The sequence below is a fragment of the Peromyscus maniculatus genome, chromosome 9 (genome assembly GCF_049852395.1).
Source record: "Peromyscus maniculatus bairdii isolate BWxNUB_F1_BW_parent chromosome 9, HU_Pman_BW_mat_3.1, whole genome shotgun sequence".
Classification (NCBI taxonomy): domain Eukaryota; kingdom Metazoa; phylum Chordata; class Mammalia; order Rodentia; family Cricetidae; genus Peromyscus; species Peromyscus maniculatus.
The window spans coordinates 101150570-101170897 of record NC_134860.1 but is presented as its reverse complement, the minus strand read 5'-3'; the positions used below and the strand labels follow the sequence as shown (position 1 = coordinate 101170897).

The 20328-nt window shown below is 40.1% G+C and overlaps 1 protein-coding gene across 8 annotated transcripts in view; it reads right to left on the bottom strand.

Moving 5' to 3' along the window:
- The window catches only part of Scel (sciellin), a 97652-nt gene that overhangs the window by 64782 nt on the left and 12542 nt on the right, over positions 1–20328 (bottom strand). For all 8 annotated transcript variants that reach the window (XM_015996699.3, XM_076545519.1, XM_076545517.1 and 5 more), the window contains exons 2-8: positions 17823–17884; positions 16809–16923; positions 13579–13638; positions 9597–9665; positions 5756–5794; positions 4437–4508; positions 3012–3077 (exon numbers count right to left, since the gene is read on the bottom strand). In XM_015996699.3, the coding sequence (XP_015852185.1) occupies positions 3012–3077; positions 4437–4508; positions 5756–5794; positions 9597–9665; positions 13579–13638; positions 16809–16923; positions 17823–17865 (464 nt within the window). In that variant the 5' untranslated portion in view covers positions 17866–17884. The remainder of the gene's footprint in view (positions 1–3011; positions 3078–4436; positions 4509–5755; positions 5795–9596; positions 9666–13578; positions 13639–16808; positions 16924–17822; positions 17885–20328) is intronic.

Genomic DNA, 20328 nt, shown 5'->3' with positions numbered 1-20328 from the left:
TAGCTATAAATGTGATTAGGGGGGTAGTTAGTTTTGTTTGAGACAGGATTTCACTGTGTGGCCCTGGCTAGCCTGGAACTCTCTATGTAGACCAGGCTGGCCTTAAACTCATAGAGATTCACCTTCCCTTGGCCTTCGTTAATAAAACAGGTCGAACACTTTGTTCCAGTTTATGCTGTATTAAACACAAGCTTTCAATCCAAACACAACTGATTTTTGATTTCTTGGCTAGTACATGACAGGAAGGGAATGATCTATAATGTGAAAAGTTGCAGAAAGGTCTAGGAAATAAAGACTGGAGAGAGGCTGTCTCTTGGAATGGTGGTGCAGTCTGGAAGTCTCAGATATAAAACAACATTTCAGTGACAGATGCAAAGGGAAAGCATACCTGTGCAACGAACAGAAGACAGTGAGGGAGGCAGTCAGGGGGACAGTTCTTTGAAAGAATTAGCGAAGGAGGAGAAAGAGGAGAGGATCCCAGTGCACTAGCCAGAGATAAAGAGAAATAAGTGTAGCATTATGCTTGTAAGGTGTTAAAAATCGTAGTCCCCTAGTTTTATCTGTTGATGACCTATTTTCATTTACTTTGGTCCCTTTGGGGTCAGAGATCTGTTTGTATAGCATTCACTCCTTTATGTCATTAATAATTGCTTCCATTTTTTCAGTATTTACTATGAAGTCTTCCTATCAACCTTGGGATAGGTATGTAAAGATGAGAAGCAGACACTGCACTCCTACTCCAAGGAAAAGCTCTTTACACCTAAGTCCTTATACACTGTCATTATCCCCTCCTGCCCTGAAAGCTCAGGGAGAAGCCCTCCGTTTAGGCATTGTGTAAATAACCTATAATTCTAAAATGGGCGCAGAGAGCTACATTGATCAACGAAACCTAATGACCTCCTCATTTTCTTAATTCTAGTGCTGTGTATCTGAGCTAGGTTATTTTTCCTAGGGAACATTATTATTCATTTCATCTTCCACACTGAACACATTCAGCATGTTGTTGAATTGCTAGGGCTCTTAGCCAGGGCTGCCAGCTCCAAGCAAACCTATACCCACAATCTCAACATGTTTTGAATGTATGAGATCTTGACTAATGACCAACCCTTGCACATTTTTACAAAGTTACAGGATCATTTGTCCATTGTAATAATAAGTTATAGTAATACCAGAAGGAAGAAGAATGAATCAAAATAAAAAGTTATTTTGGAAATATCTAATAAATACTTGTAATAAAAATACCATTTGTTGCCTATCAAAGAAAATTAAATGATTCTCCTGATGCTTGGGGGTATGGGAATACTCTAATCAACATAGGGAAATGTGGGTAGCTCCATGAATACTATCATCTGTAGAGCAATTATCTAGTAATACCCTGAGGAAAAAGGATGCTTTAAATATGCTTTATATACTTGGCAGTTCATATAACTGGAAGTCACCCACCGATATGTATGCTTAAGAATAAAACATTTTAAGATAAAGTGGATGTTATTCCAAATTATGAGTACTCAATATGTTCTACAACTTGATCGACATGCCATATCTATATATAAATACATAGAAAGAAGTAGAGTTGGGTGTGGAAAGTCACTTAATTTCTTTGACCAACTAAAGTTGATTTATATCTTTACAGATCTCACTTAAATTCTATTAAAGTTGAATTATAATATTATATGTTAAAATACATTTATATATTATTGTATATGCTATATATTATATTATAAAGTTGGGTTGTAATAAATTATATATCCACATATTTCTATCATTTAGAAATAAAAGAGACACTGGAAGCCTGTGTGGCAGATGAACCTTTAGAAAATATCCCACAAACAGTTTCACAGTTGTAAGCAGGACAAAATCCCACTGAAATATGGAAAAACTTTGGTGAAGATGTTCTTGGCTTCTGACATGGAAAAGTGTTGGAGATTTGGATACAAAGCTGACCTGGTCCACTGACCCCTCTTCCCTCCTGTGTTAGTGGCGACATCCACCACCGGAATCAACACTTGTAGAAGACACTTCTCTAAAAACCCAAACACAGGCTGCATGTTTTGTTCACTGAGGGAGCCGAATAATCCAGAATGATGTGTGACATGTTGATTCATCTATTGAATACCTGCTAAATTGTTGATATGTCCTGCATGGGCACTGTAGAGTAAAGGATCCCTCAGATAGTCTATCATTTTAATTATGTGTCTTCTGAAAAAACAATAAATAAATAGAAAACCCTCGCTTGTCACTTCCTGTGACACAGGGAACTTGCCGCTCATGTCTCCACCGGTCAACTGGGCTCATCACAGCCTGGAGGCAGATGGACTCACAATGGAGCCCCTGCCTGGAATTTGGCTCAGGTCTCCCCCTGTCACTGTTACAAGCTGAATTGTGTCCCCTAAAATTCCCGCATGGAAGTCTTGACTTGTTCCTCCTGAGAACGTGGCATTATTTGGAGCAGGGTCTTTTCGGGTGTTGTAAGTTAGTATGGTGTCACACTGGAATAAGATGGAGCTCTAATCTAATAGATCTAGTGGTCTGAAAAGAAAAGGAAATTTGGACTCAGCTACATGCTCAGGAAAGATGGCACAGGGAGATGAAGGTTGGCATGGAAATGACACACACAAAAGCATGCCTGTTCAGACTAGGGAATGTCAGCGATTGCCAGGAAGCCAGCAGCTCCTGGGGAGAGCAGGATTCCCTCACAGCCCCCAGGAGGAGACAGTCCTGCTCACATTGTGATCTTTCACGGCGAGGCAATAAATATCCACTGTTGGTTCCACTATATTTGCAGCACTTTGTCACGGAAAACATTGCCACTCATATAGGCACCTCAGTTCTCACAGCTTGTCATCAAGGGTGCTGAGAAGCCTGACCCCCACTCCCACTGGGCACTGTCTTCTTCAGAGTTCACAAAACCGCCATCAGCTTATTCAAAAGCATCCACAATTACATGCTGTCAACGACTAATACATTCTTCCATCAGTGGCATAGCAATTACCTCTGACACCCTCCCTTACCTTCTGCTTGCTCCGGTGCTTGGAGAGGCATTGTGACCAGGAGGGGGTGGTGGGAACCAGGACTGTCTGTTAAGAAATGACACCAGTCATACCATAGCATTTGGATGGCTGATCCCACCCCACATCTGGGGGTGGGAGGGCAGTTGATAGCTCAAAAGGCAACAAGGTAATTTTACCTTGGAAATAAAATGAACACTATTTCGTAAATGGAATAAGAAGGATCCTATACTTCAGGCTGTTCCTCCCCGCCCCCACCCCCGCCAAGTGAACTGCTTTTTTTTTTTTTCATTTCCTTTGACACCAAACAATGTGGACATTTTCCGAAAAAGTAAAAAATGGGGAAAGAATGGTAACTGTTAAATCTGGACTGCAGGTTTATGTGTGTTCATCACATTAACCTTCCTCTTTTTCTACCTCTCTGGTCCAGTTCACAGTGGAGATGACAACTTTATTCTCTGGTTAAAACATGATGCTTACACTGTAAGACAGAACACTCTGACAAGGACATTAAAACAGAAGGGAACACCACAGAAGGCTAACCTTGGCTTTAACATCTGCCAGAAAGATGGCCTTACAGTGCAAGGGTATAATTTCAGATTGTAGCTGTAGCCAAGACCTCTACTGAGAAGTCTAAGATGAAAAAAAAAGAAATGGAGGCAGTAACATAGGCCAGGGAAGGGATGGCGAGGCTAAGGAGGCCCGAGCGCTGGCCAACATTCCCAAAGTAAAATGGCTTGATTTGCTTAATGCAAGTATCTCCAATTGACATTACTTCAACCTCGGCATAACTTTATGCTGAAAAATCCTATTGTGCTATATACTACATTTTCTTCATCCATTCCTCCATTGCTGGATACCTAGATTGGTTTCCACAGTTCAGTTCTTGTGAGTAGTGCTGAAGTAAATGCTGGTGTATTTGATTGTGTTTATTTTGGCTTTAAAAAATTAAGTTCTAAGTATTTTCACACAGGTATGTATTGTCCATTGAGAATATTTCTCTCTGCACCCCACTACCCTCCATCTATTTACACCTTCCCCCATCTATCTGGGATATTTTGGCTTAGAGTCCTTTGGGTTAGTACTTAGGAATATACTGGCTCATGTAGTAGGTTTATTTTTAGTTTTATGAGTGATATGAAACCATATATGTCTAAAAGAACAAAGGAAACAGAACAAGGTCTCCAGAAAGGGCCTTGACACTGCTTTCAAGTAGAATTAGCCTACTGTACAGAGCAAAGGAGGATGCTATGGGTACATGGTAATGTGTGATTATTCACTTTTCAAGTTAAGCCACATCCTTAGCGCAGCTCTATGGAAGGTTACTTGAAGTTGCATAGCTCTTAACATCTAGACTCACCACCAACATCATCTAGAGGAGCTTGGAGTATAGCTCAGCCAGAGGCAGACACAGGGTACCCATCTTACCTCTTTTTCTTCCCAGGGGTGGTGGCAGGTGTGGTCGCCATGGTGTTTGCGTTAGAGGAGCTGGCAGCTGGCCTGTTTAATGAGCAGAACAGATCAACACCTTCCTCCAGCTGCTTTGTCACTACCTCCCCGCCTCTGAAACATCTTATAATCTACTCATATCCCAACCTACTGTCCATCCACAATAAAACATCTCACTTGAGGACTGAAAAGCAGTAAGAGAAAAACACTCTTCCTTAGTTCACCTGTCCTGGACACTATCAGGCTCTCACACAGCTGGTTAAAGGATGAAGTAACTGGCTGAGAAAGTCGTTAACATCTGGTGTGGATTGTGTGACACTCAGGCTAATCAGTTGTGACATACTATAGATTGGCATTCTCTTAATTTCATTATTTTGTTGTGATTGACAGAATTATGCTGTCAATTATGCTGGGTTTTTGCTTAGAGATATGATCTTAAGAAAAAAATTGAACAACACACATTAGTAATCTCCATTTGGTATTTATTCTCTGTTTAGGCATATATTCAGATCCTCAAAAAAATGACAATGACCCAGGGCCTGTTTTATACATTAAGATTTGGATCCAGCATGAAAAGTATTTTATCTATAAATACAATTTTTTGAAGGTAATTATGTTAAAGCTCATCTAATTTGTGTTGCTTATAAATACTAGGAGAATATGCCAGGGAAAATACATTTTATAATGTCCTGGTTTCATGAGCCACTGGATTTGCATGGAGAGAAGAGACATTTAGGTGAGGGGTATCGGGTAAGAAGGTGAGGTATGGAATGAGAGAGAGTCGGTTGCCTGAGAAATGGGGGGAAACACAGTCCATCGTTTTACTTTGTTGGGGTTTTATGTGCATAGGTGTTTGGTCTGCATGATTTCTGCGCACAACTTGCATGTACAGTGCAGGAAAAGGCCAGAAGAGGGCGCTAGATTCCCCAGAACTGGAGTTACAGGGCGTTGTGAGCTGCCATACGGATGGATGCTAGGAATCGAGACTGGGTCCTCTGAAAGACCAGCCAGGGCTCTGAACCAACTGAGCCATCCCTCCAGCCCTGAGTCCATGTTTAAAAACAAGACTAAAGGCATTGATCTAAACTTTAACAATATTTTTAGAGTGATGGTTGGTAAGCTTTCTCAGTACAGGTCCAGGCAGAAAAGCACTTGATCCTTTGGAGCCTCGGCTACTAACTATGCCTGTAACACCACAGGACTGGATGTATCCCATGACACTTTGGCCCGAGGGTGGTAAGGCTGGATAGCTTTTAAATGTACACAAGGAAACACACATCATTTAGGAGAATACTTACGTCTTGGTTGCCTCTGGTGTCCTGAACGTGGACAGTGTTCTGGAAGAAAAAGAAACAGCAGCACAGTTTCAGCAACCGTGAAAGCCTAGTTAACCCTTCCTTTGTCTGTGCTTGTCCAAGAATTAAAGTTACGAGGAAACGCTAGAGGCTACTTGAGAGGGAGAAAAACATCACTATTTGAATAAATTTGGTGAGATGCTTTCATGGTCTCTAAACCTCCTGTACTAAATCCCAAGGTAGTCTTTTTCTTCAGAAAAAAACCATTATTATTAAAGTCAATGTCTTAAGATTCTAGGTTTGATAATGTAAAATGTAAAATTCATAATCTTACCACCAGAACACCTTAGCAGAGATGTAGATGAGGTAAGAATAAGGATCCACAGTAATGGAGCCTCTGGGTTTGTAAGCCAGGCAACATTTTGTTCTACCATGAGCAAAATCAAAGGTTTTTACTTAAGAAACATTGTTCTAAAAATATAGAGGGTAATATGATCTGCACAAGGCTTGCACCATATCAACCAGTCAACATTCCAGAACATACAAATAGGGGATTCAAGCACCCACCAACCAAAGAGGTATTAACACTTAATGACTTCCAAAAGGTCAAAGTTTTCTTTAAGAGTGCAGTTCCCCCAGGCGGTGGTGGCACACGCCTTTAATCCCAGCACTCGAGAGGCAGAGCCAGGCAGATCTCTGTGAGTTCGAGGCCAGCCTGGTCTACAGAGCGAGATCCAGGACAGACACCAAAACAACACAGAGAAACCCTGTCTCGAAAAACCAAAAAAAATTTTAAAAAAATCAAAAAAAAAAAAAAAACAAACAGTGCAGTTCCTGGTAGGTTGACAGTGCTCCAGTAGATGACATCACACCCATGAGTACATGGGCAGCACAAACCTGACTCGGGCTATACAAAGAAACAATAAAGACACGGGGCTGGGCTGGGGTGGCTACAGAGATGGTTCAGCCGTAAAGAGCGCTGACTGTTCTTCCAGAGGATCTAGGTTCAATTCCCAGGACCCAACATGGCAACTCACACCCTCTTCTGACCTCCTCCAACATCCAGGCATGCACATGGTACACAGATATACATGCAGGCAAAGTGCCCATGAATATAAAATAAATATAAGTTTTTTTAAAAGAAATTGGGGATAAGAGGTGGATCTAGGAGGAGTTAGAGGGAGGTGTGGCAGTGAATATGATCAAAATATATTATATGCATATATGAAAGAAATTTTCAAAGAAATAATTATATATTTCTTAATATACAGAAGGTAAAAATTTACAGAAATCCATTAATCATGATTGAGAGGTGTTAGGTAAAAATAAATAACTAACACTTAGAAAGGATTATATTTGAGCCTTTTCCAAAGTTAGTGAGTGCTGGTACCTATTCATTAGTTGGTTTTCCAAGCTTTAGGCCTTAACTATCTTAGCATCAGCATTTCTGTCTGACCCTCATACACAAAACGGAAGTTTGTATAAAAATTTAGCTTATCAAACATCTTCCAGGTCTCTTTCATGCTTCAACAATTTTATATCTAATCATTTTTTTTTGTAAAAAAGAACTTTTCTATGTGTTACATTTTACAATATTTGAAAGTAAAAGGGGCTGATGAGCTATCTGGACATCACTTTGAATTTGTTGCTCGTCTTCCTGACTCAATGAGATCTTAACCCATTTTTTTCATATTTTTATAATTCAATGACAATACTTCCTATGTTGGTAAAAAGGCATTAATGAAATACTTTAGCGGTCTTTTAAAAAAATATAGCATAAATAATCCTTTGTGTTTGCCTTCTTCGAGCACATAGAAGCCACATTTACCAACTTAAATGGTCATTAAGTTGGGACCACTTGACTGGGTATTAAATGTGGACAGAAATGTTGTTACCATATCCAGACCTCTGTAAAATTCTCTGCATACAATTTATGCTCTTTCTTCCTCCTCCACTACGGCTTTGGTGCCTATGAGTTGAAGATGGCAACATTAAAACATGGAAAGAACCTGGCTGCCTAGTCACTCCCTGGATAGTAGACTGTCAGGAGTCAAGCAGTGATCTATTGTGTTAAACCATTTAGATTTGAGGAGAAGGAAGGATGGACTAAACGCACTCCATCTTGACAAATTAGTCGACTTAAGTTAGGCCCTAGGAGAGAACTTACCGTTATTATTTGGTTAAATGAACATATTATTAAATTAACTCCTTATCGTTATAACCATACATTACTGCATCTGAGAAGCTTCTGTTTTCATCAGGCAGTGGTTGACACAGTGACTCACAGCTGTAGCAGATGATGATTAACAACTGGCCAATATGCAGAGAATAAGAAACTGCAAAATGTTCAGCTCTAAATGTAGTATATGTACCATAGTCCCTCCTCCCAAAGCTCAAGGATCTCCTTGCAGAAGAGGGGGCATAAAGAGTGCAAGATAAAGAAATAGTGGGTGGCTACAAGGTAACAATGCATTCTGGGCACAGCAGGGCAGGTGTGCATATACACTAACAGCAGTTGTGATAGCATGCACAAAACCTGTGCAAGCCCACACCAGACCAAATCCCAGCATCTAAAGATGGGAGCTGGGCACGAAGTCCCACACCTAGCCATGGAGCTATTGGCGATTGTTATCTTCATGAAGAGAGAGAGAGAGAGAGAGAGAGAGAGAGAGAGAGAGAGAGAGAGAGAGAGGGAGGGAGGGAGGGAGGGAGGGAGGGAGGGAGGGAGGGAGGGAGAGTTTTCTCTAAAACTGTGCCCCCCAATAAGTTGACCACATTCTGGTGGAAGACCTCATATCAGCACAAATTAGTCTTGATGGGAAAAAAAAACAGGACATAAAGTTGAGTGAGTGAGGTGGTTTGAATGAGAACAGACCCCATAGGCTCATATGTTTGAATAATTGGTCCTTAGTTGGTGGACCTGTTTGGGAAGGATTAGGAGGTATGGCCTTGTAAAAGGAGATGTGTCACCAGAGGGGGACTTTGAGGTTTCAAAACATGAGAACCACTCCCAGTGTGCTCTCCCTTCCTCCTCATGGCTGTAACCAAAATGTGAGCCCTCAACTGTTCCTTCACTTTGGCATCATGGACTCTAAGCCTCTGAAACCGGAAACCAATTAAATGCTTTCTTTTATAATTTTCCTTGGTCATGGAGCTTTATCAAAGCAATAAAAAAGTAAAACAGTAAGTGTGGGATGTGGTGGATCTGGATGTGGAATGAGAGAGAATATCATCAAAACAGATTGAAGGGCAACATTTATTTCAAAGAAATAATGTTTTAAAAAAAGATCCAAGGGGAAAGATTTACTTCCACAACAGAACACTAGGGGGCTCCCTAACCTAGTCTATTAAAATTAATCTCCAAATTAGCTTTAGGATCTTTATTTTTCATGCCACACATTACTTAAACTTCTTTAGCACAATTCACGTTTCTAGCCTCAATGTATATATTTACAAGTAGTTTCACAGAAGCTGCTGATTCTCTACCATCACAGCTGAAGAACCCATGACCAGAGAATAGGGACTGATATTCCTCAGTTTAAATTTAACTGACAGATTCCAGGCAGGGCCTGTCTTACCTGTACTCAAAACTCATACTCAAATCACAATCTTTCAAATTGACCTACTGTTCTCTAAAACCTAGACCTCTGGGAAAAATAATGCATCTAACTAAGATTCTGTGAGTTGAGGAGACAATTCGGTCTTCAGAGGCTTCTCCTCCTTGAGATATAATAGCACCAGTGCAAAAAATACTTCGGTAAGCACTCCAACCCCTCTGCACATCATAACACTGATGTTCACACACAGTGGGTTTAAAGCACTGGATTGGTTCACAGCACCTCACCTGTCCAGCGCGTCATCAGATCTGTACCGGCTAATCGTGGCTTTTGGTCCATTTCTCTCAGTTATTTTCCTGTAGCAACATAGTTACCAAGAGACAAAATTACAAAATTAGCTGATAAAACTTATCATAAATTTGACAAAATTTTGACCTATTTAGCTAGGAAGGGAACATGTTAGCAAGGAAAGACCAAGTTGGCACACAGAAATCTTCCAAATTTTGACTTAGATAAAATAAATTTGGGACAACTAAATTCCCACTGCTAATAAATGATATGTGACTGGTTTCAGTGATTTTTCCCTGCTTTCATAAATCACTGAAGTGTAACATATTCACACTGAAGCTGAGGATATCTGACACTAATGCTAATAGTGACTGATAAGTAGGGTGTGCTCTTCTGGTGTTGCAGGTTTCTACAGAATAGGAACATCTTATCATCAGGTACGCTTTGCCCAGTTTTGATAGATGCCGTAAGCCCTATCAGGGGGCTAACTCCTAAAATGCTTTATTTAACATTCAGCACCATGGACAGGCACAAAACCCAAACACTTGTGACAGAAAGAGCTTAGAAGGAACAGAAAATCCAGAAAGAAAAGGAAAGAAGGGCATGAAAGATGAAATGATAGATGTGTAGAAAGGAGAGCAATGATAGAGGTGGTCAGGAGAGGAACGAGAAGAAAGAAAAACAGGAAAGATGGAGAAAGAGGAAAATAAAGAGAGGAAGCTCAACATTGAGAAACATGACCAAGGAAGATGAAATGGATCAAATAGAAGAAATCCTGCTTAATGCGTCTCAAAGTCCTATGACCCATGAAGAGCAGGCTTTGTGGGGAATTATGGTGTGATTTATTGTGTTTGCATTTCTTGGTTTAATTTTTAAACTTGGAGTACTATATTTCTTTTAATTGCAATTATTTGGAAATAGGTAATATACAATGCATTTTGTTAACTAAAAATGCATCTTCTTTACCTTAAAGGGACAAATTACAGACATAAATCCAAAGGCAAAAAGTGCTTGATGTTATATAAAAAAAAAAGAGAATTCAGGAAAAATTCAAGGAAGTTATACATTGAGGAAACTGCTTTTTAACTGCAGGAAGATAAACAAACATGGATGTTTACAAACAGACATGAACATTTACAAACGGACTGATGGAACAGTACTGTGAAGGCAAAAATGAAGGAAAGAAAACTCTACTATATTTCTCAAGTTTTGAAGACAGCTTCTAAGTAAAGTCATGAAGCAATAAAAAAAAAAGACCCTCTTTTTTGTAGCAAAATGGCAGAGTGCTGTCTACTGTGTGAAAAGTTCAGATTCTCCTCTCAACATCTCAAAACAAACAAGCAAATGCACAAAGCAAAAACATAAACAATTTTATAACAACAGCAACAAAAATCAGGCCATTCACAAATGCCATCACTTTAGATTTTGGTTGGCTTTCTTCTTCCTGGGTCTTAACACAAAAGCAATGCTTCCTGAAGTCCTGTGACCTATGGAGAGCAAACTCTGTGGGGAATTATAGCATTATTTATTATTGCTTGATCAACTGGACATGCAGGACCCATAGGAAGGTGACCACTGAACTTTGCTTGGCAAAATGGTCCTTCAGGTTCCTGCTTTGCAGAGGAAACTGCCAGACATTCTACAGGACACAGAGAGAAGTGACTGTGAGACTCTAGGCCTGTGGGTTGAAGACAGATGCCCCAAATTTACAAAGGAACTTTGGATAATTGTCCAGGCTGTCAGCTGTCTCTGTCTACTCTCACAAGACTCCCCAAAGTTGCTTGCATCCTTTTCCCATTTCTCAGGTAATATTACATCCTTCTGAAGTCTTTGATGAAGTTGAAGACTAGATAGTTGTAATTTCCTTAGTTATGATAAAAGATAAGTTAGACATGAAACCTTAGACTCACAAATATAAGATAGATAGGATATCTTCTTTAATTTTGCCAAATACAAATAGACTAGATATTATAAATAGACTAGCTATTGTAACTGTAATTCTTCCTTGATAATTGTTTTGTTATATGTAATTGTATATGTTAAAGTTAAAACCTTCCTTTTTGAAAAAAAAAAAGAAAAAGGAGAAGTGCTATGGATGATTGATTGATAAATAAAATGCTGATTGGCCAGTAGCCAGGCAGGAAGTATAGGAGGGACAAAGAGAGAGGAGAATGTTGAGAAGTGGAAGGCTGAGACAGAGAGAGACGCTGCCAGGCGCTGCAATGAGGAGCAGGATGTAAGGTTCCGGTAAGCCACGAGCCACATGGCAAGGTATAGATTAATAGAAATGGGTTAATTTAAGATAGATGAACTAGATAACAAGAAGCCTGCCACAGCCATACAGTTTATAAGTAATATAAGCATCTGAATGATTACTTTATAAGTGGGCTGTGGGACTGTGGGGGCTTGGCGGACCCGGAGAGAAACTCTGCAGCTACCGTTACTAATGATAAAAGTTTAGTGTACTGCTTTAGCCAAAATGCTGACCACCAGTGCATGAGTTCAGGAAACCAATATTATTTAAAATGTAAAGTTAACACAGATGGCAGCAAGGTCCTGTTATACCGAGGTGCACTATGGGGAAGCTGAGAAGATGGCGCTTAGTTCTCAGTGCCACAGTTTAAAATGGGAGTGTATGTTCTCCAGTGTCCCAGAGAAACGCTATTTAAATGCATAGAACAATTTTCCTTTGTTGTTGGATTCAAATAATCAGTGTCTCTTTGCTTGGTGAAATGAGGACCCACTGTAAACTAGGTGAAGTCACAGATGGTGAATCCCTAGACCATAGGACAGCAAATTAAAATTTCTTCAGGAAAAAAAAAAAACTCCATTGAAAAATTGTTTATTGCTGGGTGGTGGTGGTGCACACCTTTAATCCCAGCACTCAGGAAGCAGAGGTAGGTGGATCTCTGTGAGTTTGAGGCCAACCTGGGCTACAGAGTGAGTTCCAGGAAAGGTGCAAAGCTACACAGAGAAACGTTGTCTCGAAAAAAATGGGGGGGGGGATGGTTATTATACTGATAGACCAGTATTTTATTCTATAAAATAGAATTGTTGAAAAGTACTTTCAAGGACAGTAAATCAGGAAGTGGGGCAAGGGACAATTTAGAACAAGTATGTGGTATATATGTATAAAATGTCACAGTGAAAATGATTACTTTTGTACTAACTTTAAAAAGAATTAAAAGCAACAGTTAATCTGTTGAGCTAAAAGCTGACATTAGGGACACAAAGTGGTAAGTTAGGCACCTTTAGAACAGGTCAAATTTATTAAAAGATTTAAAATGGTTAAGAAAAATTCATGAGTATAAGATTCAAAAGTAGATACATTTCCAGGTGTATATGTAGTTATTTTATTTTTAATTCATACTTCCTTACCAAAGACTCCTTACTGGCACACAAATACAAGCCTCTGCACCAAGTGAAACTTGACTGTAATAAATATTTAGGTTCTGCTAACAGGTGTGGCTGTTGCTAAGCTTGTGAGTACAAGCATGTACCAATGAGAATATTATCTGTTCAATGGATCTGAGACTGTTCACATCATTGTGATTCCTCATTTTATCTGAATTTTCCTATTGATTTGCACTTGTCAATCTCCTTAATAATACAGACAAGTCAGCATTTTGCCATAAGTCCATGGTATTCATGAAAGAAATGTGTTGTCCCACATAGCACATGAGCTCTAGAGCTACTTCTGTATTTTTAGTCTTCTCTGGGAACGTTCTTATGAGAGCCTTCTCTCTCCCTGTCAGTGGGGTGGAATGAGATGATTTATGAGCCTCCTTCGAGCCATAGTTCTGGGAGCTGACACAAGAGTTTTCTGGAAGAAAGCCCTAATGATATTCCAGATTCTCCTTTGCATGTGTATGTGTTGAAGAAAGCCCAAGGCTAGCTACAAGTACTCATCTGGTTTGAACAAGTTCTCTCTCTAAATCCTCCATTTTTGTTGTAAGTGATGTAATTGTTGGAGACCCTCACCTGTCCAAGGCATCATGGGAGTTATGCCGGTTGAGCACCGCTCTGCCGTAATTTTCATCTCTGCAGAGAAAGACCCAAATTAAGTTACATCAAAAGTTACCATAGTGTTTGCTAAGCTCTAAATAAGAGAGACAGGGAGGGAGTTTACAACTTCAGGCAAGGTTAATTTGTTTTACTCTGTGCCTAAGAGCATAACCATAACTCTAAATTAACCAGTAACGACTTGCAGGAGCAGAGTGGAGTGGGACAAGCTTGACAGCACAAAAGGCCATTTGTCCCATGAGAGTTCCACATGACTCAACAATGAGTCAGCGCCCTGTTTGTTGTGATTGGTTTTTGGTTTTTGTTTTTGTTTTAAACCAGAGTATGGGAACATAAGACCATTGACTTTATGTGTATTAGTTCTTTCCTACAAGAAGAAAAGACAAAAGTTTTCTATAAACATTCTTCAGGTTTAATTAAGCCTATTATGTCTGCACATTTTCATGGATTTGACCATTCACCTGGGCAAAATACAGGGAAACAAGTACTAATGTCTCAAATGAGAGATTAATCATTCTCAGGTGGAGCCTGTTTTTTGAACCATGAAATGCATGTGCCTTAAAGTCCCTATTAAATGAGGCCGGGGAGACACTGCTTAAGCTAGTCTACAGATGAGCTCATTCATTAGGGATTCTGTGGCTTTCCTAAAGTCATATGATTATCAAGTGCAGTTTAGGACCCATGTCTTTGCTTCCCATCCTCTATTCTCTTTACAGTCAACCCTGTGGTAGAATTTTACACATGAGTTTCCAAAGCTTTGTCTTTCTCTCTTTGTAGAGTGGCCATGAAAGTGCAGGCAGAATTAGGAAGCGGCCTTGAAACCCAGCAGAGAGCAAGTACCTGAACTTCTTCCTGCCAACCCCCCAAACCTGAAACACCACATTTTCTCTGGTTGGGCTCCATTAACATTACTCAACATTCTGGAACAATGCTTAATAAAGCTATAAAATAAACCACAGCAGACAATTAAAAAGAAAGATGAGGAGAGAAACTGCAACGATCTAGATCTAGCAAAGCATACGCCCTCAGTAGGCCACCAGGAAAAAGCTTCCCTCTTCCCTGGTATCCTTCTGCAAAACTTAAGAAAGCACAGCAGGCACCAGGCACATTCCTACCTGAAAACAAGTGATAACACACAGCCCAGAGCTGGGCCAATGGGAGCCAGAAAAGGAGCCAATTTCCCCTTCACTCAGCAGCTACCATACCATCCAAGCTGGCTTCCCTGGGCCTGATTAGGGAGGCTCGCTTGGCATAGAATCAACATTGTTACCAACCGTGACTTATCGTAGGCATCTCTACCTTCACCCATCTGTATAAATAACTGGAAGTCAAATTTTATTATGTACATTTGCTATCATATGGCCACTACAGAAAAAAAGAGTACTCTTACAGAAGCCCTAAGAGCAGATTTGTGGGAGGGAGTGATTGTGCTCCAACAGTGCTCAGTCTAATAGTGATTGCATCTCTGCACATCACAGTAAGTCCTTCAATAAACAAGGTACAACAGCAGAAGACAACAGATGCTTTCACTACTTATTGCCAGTTATAAGTGCATTCCTCAAATAAGCATGTCAGGATAGTGTGTAAAAGTTAGAGTAAGTATCCCAAAATGTAGTTTCTCAGTTAGGGCTGCCAACATGGGGTGCTGGAAAGTTTCTGCTGTGATGTCTGTCCTGCACACTCCAGGATGTTTATCAATACTTTGGATCTCTACTCACTCAGTGTTAGGTGTATACCCCAATTTTATGACCAAAAATATCTCCCAACATTGTCAAATATCCCCCAAGGTAAAATTGCCTCTGATTATAAGACAATGGATCATGTTAAAATATCAATACAACCACAAAATAGCTGTGTGCCATTTGAACAAATTAGATAGCTTCTCAGAGATGTAGATTTCTCTCCTATAAACTGAGATTATAATACCTACCTTATATGTTTATAAGACTTAGTGATACTTCATGAACCAGATACTAACACAAAGCTTAACACATAAAGAAATCAGACAATGTATCCATAACTATGCATAATTTATAATTCATAACTAATTAATGATAAAGATGGATCTGGGTTACATGAATATCTATCACAAACCTGTTGTGTAATAATCTTTTTGTACACTGTGAATTTATGTCATTCTGATTGGTTTAATAAAAAGCCAACTGGCCAATAGCTAGGCAGGACTTTCGGGACAGAGAGAGTGCTGGGAAGAAGAAAGGTGGAGTCACGAGAAGACATGACATGACATGTAGGAGATGAGGTAACAAGCCATGAGCCACATGGCAGCATGTAAATTAATAGAAATGGGTTATTTTAGGTTATAAGAGCTAGTTAGAAACCAGCCTAAGCTATCAGCTGAGCTTTCTTTTTTTCTTTTTTTTTTTTCTTTTTTTTTTTTTTGGTATTTTTTCGAGACAGGGTTTCTCTGTGTAGCTTTGCGCCTTTCCTGGAACTCACTTGGTAGCCAAGGCTGGCCTGGAACTCACAGAGATCCGCCTGGCTCCCAAGTGCTGGGATTAAAGGCGTGTGCCACCATCGCCCGGCAAGCTTTCTTAATTAATAAGAAGACTCCATGTAGAGATTTGGGAGCTGGCTGGCAGGACAGAGAAAGATTTGCTACATAAATCTATGTTGACAATATTACTAGAAGCCTATGGTTATAGTTTCAGATCTTTAAATATATGGCTAGCAAAAGTGATGCTCAAAGCCGGGGAAACTTTGTCAGTGTTTGCCTTTAAATAAGGTCACGTTCCTCCAGCCACCTAGAGGTAGATAGTCAGATGGGCCCGAAATGGGTGGGAGTTTATTGATTTTACTCATGCATGTAGAAGCTTTAGTCATTATTCTACAGTTGTAAATGTGAAAAGTTCCTGGTGGATCAATATATCATAGAGGGGATAAACTGCCACCTTTTGGGAAACTGGGGATGTCTTGCTTTCTTTTTGGTTTAAAAGGTGACAAGCATGCTCTCTGTAACCAGCTCACATTCTTTTGTATGTAAATGCTTGCTTTTAAAAGTGTAGGTTTTCTTAAGAATGTGGTACAACTGATTTATGGTTTCCAAATCCTACACAAATTAGACTATGGAGCCAAGTGCTTTAGTGGGAAAGGCCTGCTTTTTAGAGGCCGTATCTTTCAAACAGAGATACCTCTCATCCATCCATCCACCCTCCCCTCTCCACACTTACTTCTCCTCCTCGGGGCGCCTCTTTATCCAGCTGTTATCCTGTAAGAAAGCCCTTCTTCTGTTCACATCATGAAAACCCTGTTGTCTCAGGGCGGCCCCCTGGGTGTTCTTCATATCTATCAAGAGAAACATGAACAGCCGTAGGACAGTGAGGCTGAGTGTGGGGCGTTAACCAGAAGGTCTTGAGAGGAGCATCTTGTTGGCCTCATCTGCACTGGCAAGTCTAGTAGCGGGATGCCCCAGCAAGAAAGAACAAATCCCACACACCATCACCAAAGATAACAAATAAACCTGCGCAGGTGCCAACTGAAACCGCCAGTGCAGCTCAGGAGGCCCCAGCTAAGGCCCAGAGATGTAGGATCATCAGCTGAGACAAACCTAGCCAGGGTCTGGTGGCCAGCCATTCTGCTCAATAGAAATGGGCCTTAGAAACACACTGCAAATTCTGGTGCTGCATTTGATTACACATGACCTAACCCATGAATCTCACAGGCACCAGGGCACAGATCACCCTCCACAAGATTTATATTGATTGTTAAAATTTTTGAATTACATTGACTTAAGTGGAAACTACAGCATTTTTAAAAAAATGTATTTTAAGCCGGGCGGTGGTGGCGGCGCACGCCTTTAATCCCAGCACTCGGGAGGCAGAGCCAGGCGGATCTCTGTGAGTTCGAGGCCAGCCTGGGCTACCAAGTGAGCTCCAGGAAAGGCGCAAAGCTACGCAGAGAAACCCTGTCTCGAAAAACCAAAAAAAATAAATAAATAAATAAAAAAATAAATAAAAAAATAAAAAAATGTATTTTAATATTTTAAAGAATTTCCCATATGAATACTACATCTACATCACATTCCCCTCCCAATCTCTCATTATTACTTAAAGAAAAAAGACGCCTAACTTAAGCAAAGCTAATAAGGCCATTGTAAACAACAGATATCTATAGGAAAAAAATGTATGATCTATGAGTTGCTTTTCTTATTTTTATAATATTTTAGTAAACATTGTCTGTATTACCATTTCCAGTAGGAGACTTTTTTCTCGAGGAAAAATTTGACATGCTGGATTCTGGTGAGGATCTAAATTAAAAAAGGGGATGAGAGAAAATATGGTGAGACTATTAAGAACCTTCAAGGAGCAATTTAATTGCTAAGATATAGTTTTCAACAATAGAGGCAAAGCCTACAAGTATGAAAGTGTTACATAAAGTGCCTTCCTAGAATTCCAGGGTATATCTGTTCCAAAGAATTTATTTTATACATGGAAAAATGAGGCCCAGAGTGTTTCACATCCCCAGGGCTATAAAATAAGCAATCAATTAAATTCAGTTTTCAATTGATTCATTTATTCAATCAATAAATGTGCACTGAGTTCCTGCACTGTGCCTGGCCCCAGCACAGTGAATCAGACAAGTGTTTGGTCATTGTGAATGGACAAAAAGAGACACTGTGCTAGTCTCCTGGCACAAGAGAAGAGGCCTTTAAGATGGGCTTACCGATTCCTTCTAGTAAAATCAAAGTAAACCTAGGCAACTGGTGTGTCACGAGAAGGGAAGCAGCAAGATGCACAGAAATTCCAGATCTAGACAAACACTGGAGATTTTAGACAACCATCCCAGGGGAAATCTCCAAGCTCTTTAGCCATGACCAGCCACCATGATTAAGATTTGAAGGGCTTAATATGATCCGAATCTCAGTTCCCTAGAAGCTATTCATAGTCCCTTCTTATATTTACACGTACATTAAAAAATTATATTTGATGGGAGCCAACATAATTGCTCAGCAGGTAAAAGCAATTGCCACCAAGCCTGATGACCTGAATTCAATCCCCATAATCTGCAATCAAATGGGTGAAAGGAGAGAACGGACCCCTGTAAGTTATCTTCTGGCCTCCACATATGTGCATAAGCATCCACAGACATGCATAAGAAATAAATAAATGAAAACAGATCGTGAATGACTATGTTAGCATGACAATTAAGACTGGATGCAGTGTTTGCGTTCATTATTATTACAGTTGCATTTTCTCCTCTTCTTTCTTAAGAGAAGTTAAAATGAGAACACTTCCATGAATCTTAGAAGCATCGTAGACCTAAGGCACTGTGCCTAGTCAGTCCTAGGTTACCTTGAAAGTAACAGCTCTAAATTCAGAAAAGTCCCAGACAAATGGGGACAACCAGTCATACTAGATGGGTAATCATGTCTTTTGTGGTATCCATCCCACCAGACAGCATACTGAACTTGCAGGACCATTCAGTCTTGACTAAGAAGTAAATTCTAGGTCCAATTTATCACATTCAAGTTCTACAATCATAGCCCTTAACTTTCCCCATCAAATGGGTATAATGAAACTTGCCACTTACTTCATAAGGTTATTGCAATGGTGATGATTAAATGAATAATGTTCATAAAAAATACCTTGTTAAACTATAAGTGCTGCTTAGCACAGTATTATCAGCTATAGCTTAACCTGGAGATTCTAAAGTCCTCTTCCTCCATCTTTTGAAGTCAAAAGCACTTCCATCGGTATTGTCATAGCCATAAGGACACATCCATGTAACCTGGAAATGACTGACTCAGGATAAAAATGCCAGTCCCATGTCTCAAGGCAGAGGCAATTCTGTGAGGATAATGTGTACTTGGGAGTTTACTAGGGAATCTCGCTGAAGCTCAGTTGGCACAAAGTGTAACCTTGCTCAGCGCTCAGCTTCTTCTTCCCTCCTATTCCTCACTTCCTGCTCCTGCAGCTATACCTGCCATAAGTCACAGACACCCAACTTTCCTCTCATGCACTACTTCTAGGGAGCCAGATACAAGACAAAGACTAACATCAACAACCATGGTCACTGCCTTCCTAAGCTTGGAGTCACCCTAGGACCTCACAGCTCAGGTCCCTCATCTACAAATAAGGCAAAGCCAAGCTGTTGTGGGAATCAAGTAAGGACACATGTACAATGTCAAATCATGGCCCAACTCCATTGGAACTCAATAATGCTTAACTTCATGCCTTTATTTTTTCACTTTGGGAAACAGAGCAAAAACAGGAAAGGGAGGGAGAGAGCAAGGAAAGGAGAGGATAAGCCTTGAACATGGGCAAATGGATATTCAGTGAGTATGGGACAGGCCCTGGCTGGCTCATTTGGAGGTTGACAAGATGTGTTAGGAAAATGGAGTAAAGAGAAACCTAAAAACAAGCATAGGGTTATTGAAATGGCTCAGAGGATAAAGGTGCTTGCCACCATGCCTGATGATCAAGTTCAATCCTCAGGTTCTACATGGTTGAAGAAAGATTGACTTCCAGGGTCTGTCGCCTGACTTCTATATGTGTGCTGTGACAAGTGTGGCAGGCACATGCACACACACACACACACACACACACACACACACACACACACACACACACAAATGAGACAATACACATCTCAATTATTCACTAATTTTCCCTCAACTTTAGCCCTACTTCTTGGGATTCCTGGCTTACCCATTTCCTATTTCCAAATAGAATTTGGTAAGTTTTTCTTTTT